The sequence below is a fragment of the Fulmarus glacialis genome, unplaced genomic scaffold (genome assembly GCF_000690835.1).
Source record: "Fulmarus glacialis isolate BGI_N327 unplaced genomic scaffold, ASM69083v1 scaffold10440, whole genome shotgun sequence".
NCBI classification, from domain to species: Eukaryota; Metazoa; Chordata; class Aves; order Procellariiformes; family Procellariidae; genus Fulmarus; species Fulmarus glacialis.
Window position 1 is genome coordinate 1 of NW_009188410.1, and position 13613 is coordinate 13613.

General features: G+C 37.0%; 1 protein-coding gene across 1 annotated transcript; it reads left to right on the forward strand.

The window, feature by feature from the left end:
* The first annotated feature begins 3599 nt into the window (after positions 1–3599).
* Positions 3600–8223, forward strand: LOC104077359 (chromosome unknown open reading frame, human C4orf33). The gene is made up of 5 exons (XM_009578564.1): positions 3600–3797; positions 5775–5835; positions 6029–6080; positions 6190–6389; positions 8048–8223. The coding sequence occupies exons 1-5, from the start codon at positions 3611–3613 to the stop codon at positions 8145–8147; spliced, it is 600 nt and encodes a 199-aa protein (XP_009576859.1). The 5' UTR covers positions 3600–3610; the 3' UTR covers positions 8148–8223.
* The last annotated feature ends 5390 nt before the right edge of the window (positions 8224–13613 follow it).

Consider the following 13613-nt stretch of genomic DNA (forward strand, 5'->3'; position numbering starts at 1 on the left):
CTTTCAGAGTCGCAGGGGATGACTGGAGGGGTAAGAAATCCCTTGTTAAACTTCTCTAAGAAACTTGTGGGTTAAAATAGGCGCTTACGCGTTAAACTTCTCTTCAGGAAATGCCGCCGCTGCTGCTGTTAGTGTCTGGAGGAGCTGAGGGGTAACAGAAACCGGGGACAGTTTCAAGCCCTCTGGGAGCTCGTGCCTGTATCTAGTAATGAAGCCTTAACTACAGTAAAAGCTGCTGTGTCTTACACGGTTTCCAACTTTTCCCTTGTCCTATTGCAGCAATTAAGAAAAACGCCAGCGTAATTACTTCCTGCTTGTTTTCGTCCTTGTTACCAACGTCGGTAGGGTTTGGGATGGAAGACGTAAATCCCCTCGACAAGGAGAGGCATGAGGTGATTACAGTGGCAAGCAGCAGCAGCAGCTTTCTCCTTGCTGGTGAGGTGTGGCGCTCATGTGGCTGAGGCCTGAGCCTATCAGCCAGGTGCTGTCGGCTCTGTGCAGCTTGCGGCCATGCAGCGTGAGTGCTTTTAAATGGCTGAAAAAGTACTTGCTGTAAAACTAGTGTTCGCGTCTCTTTACAGTGTATTAACAACTGGCTGAGGTATAGTGTTAAAAGGTAATGAAAGGTCTCCTGTTTTAAATTACTTTTACACCATTGCTTTGTGTTGCTGTTTTTATTATGATTGAAAAGCATGCTGGTAGCCAGCCTACCTAAGTCTATGCAATGTAATAAACTTAAAACTTGCACCAACGGCCATTAATTTGGAAAATCTTAGGTCTGCTGTCCTGTAAATTGAGCAACCTTAGCACTAGGTAGACCTCTAACGAAAGCTAGTGAATGTTTTGCAATTTTCCTTGTTACTTTAGGGTTCTTTTTAAGATTGCATGTCCTTCTATTCAAGGGTGATACTGGTTTACAACAATGGGCTAAATCTTCAGTATGTTCACTTCAGTACACTGTAAGCTGTCCCTGCAGAAGTTAAGGTTTTACCAAAAAAAAGTCATCTGTGTCTCATACAGGTACAAATAGGAACGTGTGATGCATCTTGTGTCTCATCTTCATTTTAGACACTACAGTTACAGCAGTGTCTGAAGTAGTTTAGCAGGTTCTATTATTTTACTGCTGTTTTTTTTAAACTTGGTATGTTGTGACTCTTTTCCTGAGACAACCTTTCAAATCTTGTGCACAAGAAGCTTCACATTCCTTACTTCAGTCAGGAATTGTAATAGCTAGTCATGTAATTCTCCCTGAACTTTAAGATCTTCCCAGGCTACTTTTATTAGGAGGCTGTTTTATTTTAAAACACTATTGAAATCTGGCAGTATTTTCAAATAGGTGTTTTAGATATTTGCCTTGCCCAGTGAATGCAAAGAGTTAAATATATTAGCACAAACTGAAAATAGAATAATAGAAAGAAATGTTGACTTCGAAGTGCATAATGTTAATTTAATAGTGTAGTGTAAAATGGGTTCATAACATTTTATTAACTTTCTTAGACGCACCCATCTACTCTTAAACTTCACTCTTTTGAGTAAGCGATCCTACCTGTGAAATTGTGTCTTGTTTCCTTTCACAGTAAGTGCGCATAAGGCACGTGCACTCCTTTTACAGGAATTTTCCTGTTCATTTCAAAAAACACTAGGAAGGGTCTCACTGTCTGTGGAAGCTTCATGCTCATGCTGCTTAGTGTTTGCAGCTTAGAAAATTAAAAACACAGTGCTTGCGTACATTTCCTATGGATTAATGTTTTCTAGATCAGTTTAAGGCTAAATAGCCCATTGAATGTTTCAGCAGCTGTTTGCGTTGTGAAAGGGACTTGTTATTTAATATACTGCTCTTTTATTTGGTGGCGTACATTGTAATTATTGCAGAAGAGTTGTCACTGTACTTGCTTAAGATACCTTTTCTTACTAGTTCTCTCTCTTTGTTTTAAACTGTGGATGATTTAGCTTTGCCTGTTTGAATTACTACTAATACTGGACTATGAGCCTGTTTCTGCTGGCTTAAGAATGCTGTTAGGACACTGTTGGGTGTCTTCCCTCCCCATGCTTCATATACTGACTGTTTTCTTTCAACTTGTGTCATCTTGCTTCCAGAAACTTGCCACTTGAGTTGGAGTGAACATTAATGATGGTAGAGTCTTTCATAGTTTCTAGGGCTATTCCAGGTCTCTTGCATAAAGCACATCTGATGCTTGTCTAGCATATCATGCAGTTAAAATGCTTGCATAAGAATTTAATTAGTTTTCAGTTTATTTAAATATAACCTTGTCCAAAGAGGTAGTCCAATATTTGACTTTCCTTTTTTACTGATCTTCTTAAATTAAGGTGTCTAATTAGTAAATATTTTGCTTCAAATTTTCTCTAATCTGTCATACTACTTTGTGTGTGACAGATCATCTCCTTGATCGTGAGTATATCTACTTACCTAATGTCATTCTAGCTATTCTACCAACATGAACACAAAGAGAGGAGGTCTGGTGCTTTTCAGCATGAACATCCCTGAATGGAAACTGGCTAGTGTGACTGTAGCAGAGGGTATGAGACACAGTTAATGTGTACTCATATGAGCAAGGCTGTGGCATATAGGGAAGTGTAATGCATGTGGTTACATTCTGTCTCATGTACTACACTTGTTGATAACACCTGCAGAATGTGGTAAGCTATGCTTACATTTCTTGTGAGTCCCAAGAAAATGGGGATCTGGGTAGAGATGAAGTAACACAATTTAGTGTTCCCTATTGAAGGAAACGTGATTACAACTTAGCTACTGAGCTAGCACCTCTCTGGTCACAGGACTTAACAGCATGTGCATAATTCTCAGGCTATGTACTGCCAGTTCCCTTCTTGTATGGTTAGGAGATGTGTAAGGGAACAAATCAAGGATCACTTTTGTGGAGATGGGAAGGAACTCATAATACTGAGGAGGGGAGGGATAAGGGCCATAAACGTGTTGGAAACTGGGCTCCAGTGATTCTTTTGCTTATTAAATAGGTTAAGGCTATTCTTAAGGTTTGTACAATTATTTCTAAGTAACAACAGCTGTTGGAGTGCAGTGTTCTCTGTTACTGCTGCTCTGCAAACATTCAGTGTGTTTAACAATATGTGCTTGCAGTTTTCCTTGAAATCCTGTAATTCAGCTGGTTTGCAATGACCATGAAGGAAGGTTTTAGCTAATTGTTTCATCTTCTTGAATCCCAGATTCATGGAAGTTTTTTCTCAATCTATTTTTCTCATATTATCAAATCATCTAAGATCATGTAGTGGAGACTTTGTTTTGTTTATCTGTTCTTTTGATAAATATTTCTGATGGTTTTGGAAAATGTTTATTTTAGGTACATAGTTGAAATGCCTTAAGCTTGGTAAGACTTCAGAGTGATTTGTAACCATGCAGGTATAAAAACCTATGAAAAGCATTCATGTAACTGTTTATTTAGTTGCTTTATAAAGCTAAACTATCCCAGGTCTTCTGATGTCTAAAAACACGATTTGATGATTGACTTTTTATGAAAGTGTGCTTTTTTCCTGGCCAAGCAAACAGTGTAGTTGGTGCTGAAATGGAATCTGAGATCTTCTTTGATAGAAACTTCCATTCTCATTTATGTAGTACATGAAGATGGAATTTACAATTAAACACACATGGGATGGTTTACCCGTGAGCCATGAGCCAGTAACGATTGTGCTGAAGTCGGACAATGCAGGACTGCTAATGGAAGTTAATGCTCCCTTCTTTAATGATCCTCCAGCACCACTTGGAGAGCCAGGGAAACCTTTTAGTAGACTGTGGGACTATGAGGGTAAGTGTAACTGTTCTGCTGCAAATGTATCTGATTTGTGTAGACACTGATGTTCCTCTGTAGTTAATATGCCTGGTCTTTATTTAAGAGTCTATGATGGTTATTTTTTCAAACTGGTCTAATGGTTGTGAGTGTATGACATCTAATTCAATTTGGTTTCTTTGGTCACAGTACTGTTTTTAAAGATCAGATCTGAAATGTACAGTAAAAAAATTTCCTTTCTCTGGGGAAGAGTACTAAGGAAGAATTTAGTTGTAACCACTGCCTTACCCTTAAACAGCTCCTTAAGTAACTATAAGCCACGTACTATATTCAGCTGTAAACCACCCCAAACTGCGTCAAGACTGATGCTCTTTTTCAAGGTGGTGAATTAATTTTCATCACTAACACTGCTGGCTGTAAGGTGAGTGGTTGTTTTATTGTAGTGCAACAATACAAATGACTGGGAAAAGAAGCAAATATGTTCTGTCACTTGGTGGCCATATGGTGTCACTCCATTGTGAGTATGATGAGCTGGATTGATTTCAAGAAGGATGACGCTGACTCTTCCTGATCCTGTCAATAGTATAGGCACTCAAACTTAGTTCTGGGTTACTGATATAACTTGTGGAATAATAGAGGCTTTACATATTTGAATATCAAACTAATTTTGTGGCATATATATATATATGCATTTGCAGTAGGTAAATAGAAGTGAAATCCTAAAGATAGGTTCTACTTTTGCTTTAAGAAGTAGAGAGCAATAGCTAAAACATTTGTCTATTTTAATCACTTTTCCAAAGTATATTTGAGGAATAGGAAGATGTGAAACAAAGGGCAGCTTATAAAATATGATTCAAAACTGTACCCAAATGGAATGGGAATATTCTTACAGTAATGCTGTTTTCTTTCTCCTTCCCTGTCAATACTTTCACTTTTACCTGTTGCTTTGAATAATGCAATAATTCAATGTTTCCAGCAATTCTCTGCTTCTTGATTATTGAGCTATTCTGATTAAAGCTCTACTAGAATAATACTAGCACATCTTTGATATTATTATACTAAATAGGCTTATGTAAAAATAAAATAAAGTTAGCAATCATATCTAACTATAATTCTAACTAAATCTTTCTAATAATGTCATTGGTGTAAGAAACACCAATGCTTTGTGTTCCTGAAAGGTGATTCAGCATCACAACTGGCTTTCAGGTGCACCTGGAACAGTAATCCCCTGTCCAAAGTATCAGCCATCTACAGGGAAAAGCCATTTAAGAGCTAAATGCTTTCTTACTGTTTCTGAGATTTAGCAGTCTTAGTTATGGGGTGTGTGCTCTGCTGTGAGTGTATGTTCCTCTTTTCATTTTTTTTCTTGTCTCTGGTGCTCTGAATCCTCAGGCTACCAGCAAACACAAGGGTTCTGCACTTGAGTGCTCTACCTGGAGCACATGCTGTGAGTATGATTGACTAGGATCACTCTATCTTGGTCAGCTTTGTTCACAGCAAGCATACTAGGTGAAATAGATGTGTGCTGATGCTTTTCTTACTGCTTTGGCAGCTAACATTAATTATTAGACCTGCCATTTTTCTGCTGCGTCAAGATGAGTGTTTCCAAAGCTGGAGTTGGTAAAGTAAATAAAATCACTACAGCGCCTTATAAAGCTCTTTATGATGATAGGCATTTTAAAAATAAAAGCTCTTCAAGTTACAATTATGGCACAGCATATCAAATAGTTAGGAAGCTGTCAGTAACATGTACACAGAAACTCTGGCATGGCACAGGCCAAAAATCTTGAAAACAGAATTGTTTTAGTGGGATGTGAAGGTGTCAGGATATTACAACATAGTTAATACTGTCAGTAGCATGTACACAGCTAGAGAAACTCTGACATGGCACAGGCCAAAAAATCTTGAAAACAGAATTGTTTTAGTGGGATGTGAAGGTGTCAGGATATTACAACATAGTTAATATAAAATACTGACAGCCTGCTTTTTTTTTAGTTGTAGAAGCATTTTTCCTGAGTGACAGAACTGAACAGTATTTAGAAGTTGAACTTTGTCCGTAAGTACAGCACTCTGAAAAAGTCACAAATGTTAATTTGCATTTCCAGTTCTAATGCTTGTAAGATATATGTATGAGGAAGGCTGAGTACAGAAATTGTTCTAATATGGGGAATATACACATTTGTGGCAGAACAGTACACTAATAACTTGACATCATTTTAAGAAAATTGTGCTTTGATTTTTTTTGACAGCCATGGACAACACTTGTTGCTGCTGCTTTCTGGCAAAAGAAGAGTATGGAAAGTAAGTGGTCAAGTACATTCATAATGTACAGAAAAACTAATTGTTTTTAGGTACATGTTGCCTGATTGGAAGGTGACGTTACCTGCTTTTTTTTTTCCTCCTTTAACAGGAAGAACTTCCTTTAGAGTTTGAGGTGACCAGAATGAAAACCAAATGGGAGGGTAAAGCTCATCTTCCTTGGAATTATTTTCCACCACGCACTAACAAGTTCAATGCATTTGCAATTCATGGCTCAGGAGAAGAGAGAAAATATGAAGCGCTTCATCCTGTGCCTCGACATGAATTACAGGAAGGACAGAAACCAGATTTGTAAGCATGAAATTAGCTCTTTTGTAATATAGTTGCACTATTCTTGGAATACTTAAAAAAGCTAATCTAGTTTTCAGATTGAGTGCCACTAGTATTTTAATTATACTGCTTAGCCCCAGATCCATTGGCACTATACTTTGTATAAAGCATTGTGGCAGATTAGCTGTAATTAGCGCTTGATTTCTATTTTATCCCCTAGGTGCATAGAAAATGATGCATTCAACACCATTGGCATGTGTTTTATCACCTTCCTCAGCTAAATCATAGATAGGTTGTTCTACTTTTTCCTTGCCTCCAGCACCTCCTGAAATGCCATTTAGTGTTAATTTCACCAGATGCATTTCCAGTAAATCTCTTTTGCTTCTCCCCTACTGTTCTAAACAACCTCACCTCTACAGATGGCTCCATATTATGGAAAAATTTGAAAAGGCAGACTAAACTGAAAAGTATAATAAAAGGATACCCAGTATCAATAGAAAAACTAGAATATCTTAAATTGTGCTTTGGGCCTGTTTATTTTCTTTGACTGTGAGGCTGAGATGATTTGATAAAAACTGCTACTTCTGGGCATTTTGTATAAATGAAGTAGGTCTAGCGGGTATGCTATAGTTCTTATGCAAACTTGTTACTCAACACACAATGACAGCCAGGTAAGGTAAATTTTAGATAAGTTACCCTTTTTTGCCTTTATTTAAGAAAAACTTAGCTTCTGCAACTGTTTATTTAAAAAAATTCTAAGCTATTGCTAATAAAATACTTTATCAGTGTTCCGAAAGAAATAGATACTTTTATTTTTCTGTGGTAAACTGGAGAATGCCTGTAATATTTTTCAGGAAGGGTTTCTTTCTATTCTTTCTACAGTACCCCTTCCAAAAAACCCCTTGACTTTTTCAGACATTGGTAGCAGATGCTATTATGTGAAGAGGTTGCTCCTTGCTACTTTCATTGCTCTTAGTTTGTCTTTACTCTTACAAATTACTTCCTAGTAAGAGAATTCCATTTACCTTTTTAAATGATTAGTGTAGTGTCAGGTATTCTGTCTACTGTTTGGCAGTTGTTTAATGTAAGTATTAATTAGCAGTTGGCTGCAGTGTCTTCCTTCTATTGTTTCTGTGTAGTAGCCTAAAGGAGAATTCTTAGCAAGAACTGATTCATAATGTTTAAAAGAAAATGAGATTTATGGTCTTACAAAAAAAAATATATTTAGTAGCTCATTGTCCTATCCAGTTTTCCTCTTTTCTGTAAGGAAAGGATATCCCTGTGATACGATTTTTCAATTGGTCGAGTTGTAAATTTTTACTCTATCGGAGTGTGGATAAGTCATAAAGCAGGATATCACTGTGCTCTTGCTCTGACTGCAGTTCCAGGCAACATAAGTTGAGGGAGTTTAAAAGGTGAGCACTTTGTTAACTTCACTTTATGCTGTGTGATACTTGTTCATAGCTGAGGATTTTGCCCTGTGTTTTCCAGTACAAGATTTTCAGAAATACAGTAGTGTTTTTTATTTATAAGCTCAAGTTTTGGAAGATGAACACATGGAATGCTGGTTACATTCCTGTCCCAAGAAAACCTGAAAATAAAGATTAATTAAACCTATTGAGGATACTGCCTTTTATTAAGACTTAGAACTTTTTTGTTTATTTCTCCTCTCTTTGCAGTCATCGCCTGGAATTTTTCAAAGCTTTGAACCTGAAAAGACTAATGGGAGAAGATTGGAAGCAGCCTGAATCAGATATATGGAAGTCTCTCACTAATTAAATGGATTGAGGCATAAATTTGTATAGCATTAAGGTTGGATAAGCTGTATGGAAACAGCTTCTTCATTCTGAGCAGAGTTTGTAAATATCAGATTAGTAAGGCTTTCCTTGACACCAAAATCATTTGATCAATCTTAAAATCAACTGTAAAGTATCTGGGCCAGTTGATTCTAAATGTGTGAAGTATGCAATGGCTTGTGTTTCAGTTCATCTGGGTATCGAGTCTTTCATTCATGCAAGAGATGAATCTGCTTCTACCAATGAAGGGGAAAAAATGTGCTAAAATTACAGTTGTGTTTTCATGAGAGCTCTAAGCCTGACAAGGCCAATATCTGGCTTGGAATCTTTCAGTTTCCTAGAGTTGCTGCATTTCTGCTGTATTTTCACTGCTTCTTGTTTGTTTCCTGGCTGTTGAATGAGATTCTTACGTACCTACTTTTTTTGACTGCAATCAGGAGAAAGAATGCCTCCTTCAGGAACAGAAAAGAATATAGCTATCATGGCATTTTGTGGCCCAGTACTTGCATTGCAAGATGCTGTGGAAATAAAACACTACCCTTTTCTATACCTTCCTATACTGAAGTTTTCCCTTGCACAGGGCTGAAGGGGGAACTTAATCTGTATTGCTTTATTAGCAGACCTCTCTGCTTCAAATTCAGTGTGGAATTTCTAGTGATATTTAGTTACAGAGGATAGATTTACAGAAGGTTTTATGTATTCCAGGAAAAATTTCTGGGAGAAATAATGTTTAGTAAGACCTTTTGATATAGTTGTGTGCCTACAAAAGCTTGTTTATTCCAAGACCTTGTCACATCACCTTAAGGATACAGCTCAGATGTATGAGAATTTTGTTTGCATGCCACCTAACGTTGGAAATACTCTAATTGTATGTGCCTACATTTTCTACATACGGGCATGAATATTTTTAACAGTACTGAATACTGTTAGATGCTAATCTGTAAACTCACAGGATTTACAAATGTTCCGGTTTTGTCTAGCATAGTAAGTGCTGCTTGATTGTGGCTGCTGACTTGATCCTATATAAATTAACTGAGAAAATGGGAAGCTTACTCACTAACCAGATCCTACATCTGAACAGTTAGGTGACTTTAAAATCAAACTTCTTTGGTTTAGTTCAGAATGAGGATTCAGACCAAGACATGGTCCTCAGTTCTTCACTAGAAATAGGACTTCCTGCATCCTGTTGAAATGTCATCATCACAGGGTAAAACGTGGTGAGGTTCTCTAGTGTTGTGAGAAGGATTGTTTTGGGAGTCTCAGAGAATATGGCTCAGTCATTAATTGAGGGAGTATCTTTCAGAAGTTAAGCCCTGAGGATGTGGTGTTGGCGTCTCATCCTTTTGTGTAGCATTTTCTACTGAACAATTTAGAATCCTACAAGTTCCTGCTGTTCTTGTAGTCTAACATCCTGCTCAAAGCAGGGCTGTTATTGAAGCTAGATGAGTTTGCTCAGGGCCTTGTTGAGTTTTGAATAACTCCAAAGATGGAGTTTCAATGCTCCGGGTAGCCTGTTTCAATACACAACTAGTTCTGTTATGAAAACTTACCTGATTGCCATTTCCCATGCTGCAACTTGTGTCTATTGCCTTTTGTCCTTTCTCTGTGTGTCTCCAAGAAGAATGACTTTTTCTCTATTACTACTGATTAGGTAGCTGAAGATAACTGTTACCTCCCTATGGATTTCTTTAAACGTTGTAATTCTCAGTTTGCCTTTTGTGACTCTCATTAGTAAGCACCTTCCACTCAGATAATACTTTTAAGTTGTGTAACTTAAAAGCGTAACTTGCGTTGTAACTCGGAGGCAGCAATGCTGCCAGGCCTTTCTTGTTTATTTAGCTCATAAATGGTTCTAAAAATCTCGTGTGTAGCTTTAGACATCAAAATGCTTGTAAAGTTTTGCACAAGACTGAACTCTAACTCATATTACTAGAAGGATTCTCTGTCCTCTTCTGAGCTTGTATACAGTAATAACCATAGTCCGATGGTCATGTTTTCTTTGCTATCTTTAAACTTGACTCTACCTGTAAATTCTGCCTGAGAAGAAAAGATGGGAATATCCTTTGTGAAGAACATCTTGGTGTGATTAATCTCTGAGATAGAATGTGACTTCAGAGGTTTTTGTTTGGCTTTAGATTCCCTCTTTGTACTTTCAGTTTTATAGAACTATACTTTCAAGTTTAAGGATATTAGGCTTTTTCAGATGCAGACTTTGGCATGTCAGTGCACTCAACTGTCCAATTGTTTTTGCTATCTTTTAATTAGACGCTGTAGATTCCTTGCTATAAAGTGCCATCTGTTGAAAATTATAAGTACTGTACATTCAATTGTTTGGCTTCCTTTCTACCTTCAATCCATGTACAGTTTTCTAAAGAATGGCATCAGTCTGAAATATTGAATAATCCAATAAATGTTGTTTAAAAACATCTTCTAGATACTGACATCTCAAAGCTGCTTTTGAAATTTCAGTCAAAAGTAAAAAACATTTCACTAAACTTTTAGACTTCATTTTAAATGCTTTGTCAAAAAAGTGCGTGCAAACGTTCAAAATGAGTTTACTATTTTTCTCACAAAGGCTGTTTTCACGTGATGAAATGTGTTTTGTATGTAAAGGACAGCAAATCAAATTATTTATTCAGAGGCTTCATCTCATATTCATTCCCACTTCAAACTGACTACTTTAGATTTGACTTTGGATGCAAATTATAAACTTTGAGGTAAGTAGATTACTTTCCCTAAATAAGTAATTTAAAGCAAAATAATTGTCTCTGCAGTACAAAATGTAATGCTAGGTGCTTCGGAAAATGGGAATTATCATACAGACTTTATTCAAGGCACATGCTACTCCACACTGCTGTCAGGTGGTTCACTTGTATGTTTCTAAGCTTTAAGAGTCTGTTTTAACTTAAGTGCTGGCTTTCATCAGAAGGTTTCCATATGGGTTCATGGAGTGCAGAGTTAGAACCTGTGTACTGACTTGTTTCTAAAGGTTTAAAGTTGAATTAATCCCTTGGTAGAAACTTAGTGTAGGAGGGAGTCTCTACGTAAGGCATATGTTAGATGGAAGCACAGTGTCTTGGCACATAGTAGTGCATTCATGGCTTGCCAGCATCACTTAAAGCTCCCAAGACTTTGCAGGGATGAGTATCAATGTTCATTGAAATGACTAGAGAGTTCGTAGCTTTCTTGCTCTGGACTGCCTTTTAACGAGGCCTTGTTCTACACTGTGGAGTCCAGCTGTAGCCTGTCTTTCCTGAATTGCCTCTCTTTTTTGCTGACATGCAAACATGAGGAAAAGACATAACGAACTCTGTTCTGCATGAGTTCCATTTAAGTACATGTTCATTAATTGTTAATCCTGGTTTAGAAGGAATGCGATTCAATCCAGTCTAGCTCAGTGTATGTGTGTATATACATGCATACATACATATAGGCATTCAGCATCGTGCTGGTTTTGTATGTCAAACTTGTATCAAGAATAATACAGATAAATTCTCTAAATTGTCACACTGGATATACTTTATGTAGTATATCAATTTGATAAAATGCAGAGCTGCATGATATAAAGCATAGATCATGCAAGCACTCTATCCAGAAATCCATTTAACTTTGAAATAGATTTAAACACTTCAACCTTGTAAGCACTTCTTATCCATTGCTCTCTTAAAAAAAACCCAAAAAACCCACCACAACCTGTCTCATAAATGTTTCCTGTGGATAATATTTGGCCTTGTGTGAGTTATAGCATGTGATATACTGAGTCTAAGGTGCAGGAATTTTATTACTTCAGAAACAGGGGAATACCCACTGGGGAGTGCACAGTATTTGATTTTTTTTTTTTTTTTTTTTTAGCTCTGCAAAGGCTTTAGAAAACCTTAACTGTGACATTTTCACATGCGAAAATGTCAATGTCATGGCAATTTTTAATTTTGCCGTATTTAGCCAGAATTCCTAAGGAAATGAGGCTGTTGGGTTATCACTACTTTCTTGCCTTTCTGGCAATATTGTCATCACCTTTTCCACCACTGCCACAATAATTTTTAAATCCATTAGCCAATTTCAGCTGAATCAGAGGAACAGACAGCCTCAAAAGATACTGGATTCTTGCAAAATGTGTGGACATGAACAGCTGGAGGCAGTTCCTCACTATAGCACCCCAAATTGAGGAAAAGGAGAGATCATCTCTTAGACCTTATCCTGTAGTTGTAGTGACCAGTACTTGAAGCAGTTGGTGCATGCTTAACTTCAGCTGTAGTACATACGGTCTCTTACCTTTAGACTTTGATTAGGAAACTAGGAAATGTGTGGAACTTAAGGGATATAGGTGCTGTCACAGAGGTGAGCTTAGATTCCATAGAGCAACGCCCTAGTCTTATCTTGAGGTAAGAAGCTTAGGAGACAGAGTGAATGTATAAAATATAAATGTATGAGGAGCCATGTTTTGTTAGTCCTGCTGCTAACAGATACCAGACATGGTAAATATCCAAGCATGTTTTCAGTGCCTTTTTTTTTTTTTTTTTTTAGGTGCTGTCACAGAGGTGAGCTTAGATTCCATAGAGCAACGCCCTAGTCTTATCTTGAGGTAAGAAGCTTAGGAGACAGAGTGAATGTATAAAATATAAATGTATGAGGAGCCATGTTTTGTTAGTCCTGCTGCTAACAGATACCAGACATGGTAAATATCCAAGCATGTTTTCAGTGCCTTTTTTTTTTTTTTTTTTTTTTTTTTTTTTTAAACTTGAGGAAATAATTCCCCTGTTCCTGTCCTTTTTCAGGAGAACATCCCACAGAAAGGATAAGGGATGGTGTTTCTCCAGGTTTAATGCCACAGTTAGTTGAAAACGCAAGGACGTAGTATCAACTAGTCATTGCCTCTGAAAATACACTTCTGGTTTAATCTATTTTCTAATTCAGTAGGTTCTGTTGTGAGAATGTTGATCCTAAAAAGAAGCAGAATGTGAGCTTGAAAACACTGCTCTTACTTAAAATTCCAATTGAGATAATGAATATATTTCTATTGCTTATATAGTGCTCAATACTAATAGGCGTGTTTTTTGCACAGTGGCCAGATAATTCAGCAGAAACTTTTAATTAGTTCTTATATTCTGCTATAACCATCCCCCTGTTTATAGGACAATAGAATTATCTGTCTTAGTTTATACTATTGTGGTATTTGATTAACTAAGTTTAATGAAATGCTGAGCAGTTTTGCTGTAATGTTTTTAATTTTTATTTTCAAATCTTAGTAAATACAGTTGAGGCAGAATGCAGATTTGGATAGTTGCAACCTCTCACAAGATGATCAGACTAAATAACCTGGAAAACAAAAAGACTGAGCTTCATGAATGACAAATACACCTGTAAAGAGAACTTAGGTTTGTTTCAACAATTCTATCTCATAAGTGCATTTCTAAGCTCCTTGTGATAGTATGTTTATTACTTGTGAACT

Bases quoted from the DNA above. Each gene is read 5' to 3' on its own strand.
- LOC104077359 (XM_009578564.1), top strand. From the start codon at position 3,611: ATGAAGATGGAATTTACAATTAAACACACATGGGATGGTTTACCCGTG. The intron at 5,836-6,028 runs GTAAGTACAGCA...TTTTTTTGACAG, and splicing joins TTAGAAGTTGAACTTTGTCC to CCATGGACAACACTTGTTGC. The intron at 6,081-6,189 runs GTAAGTGGTCAA...CTCCTTTAACAG, and splicing joins GCAAAAGAAGAGTATGGAAA to GAAGAACTTCCTTTAGAGTT.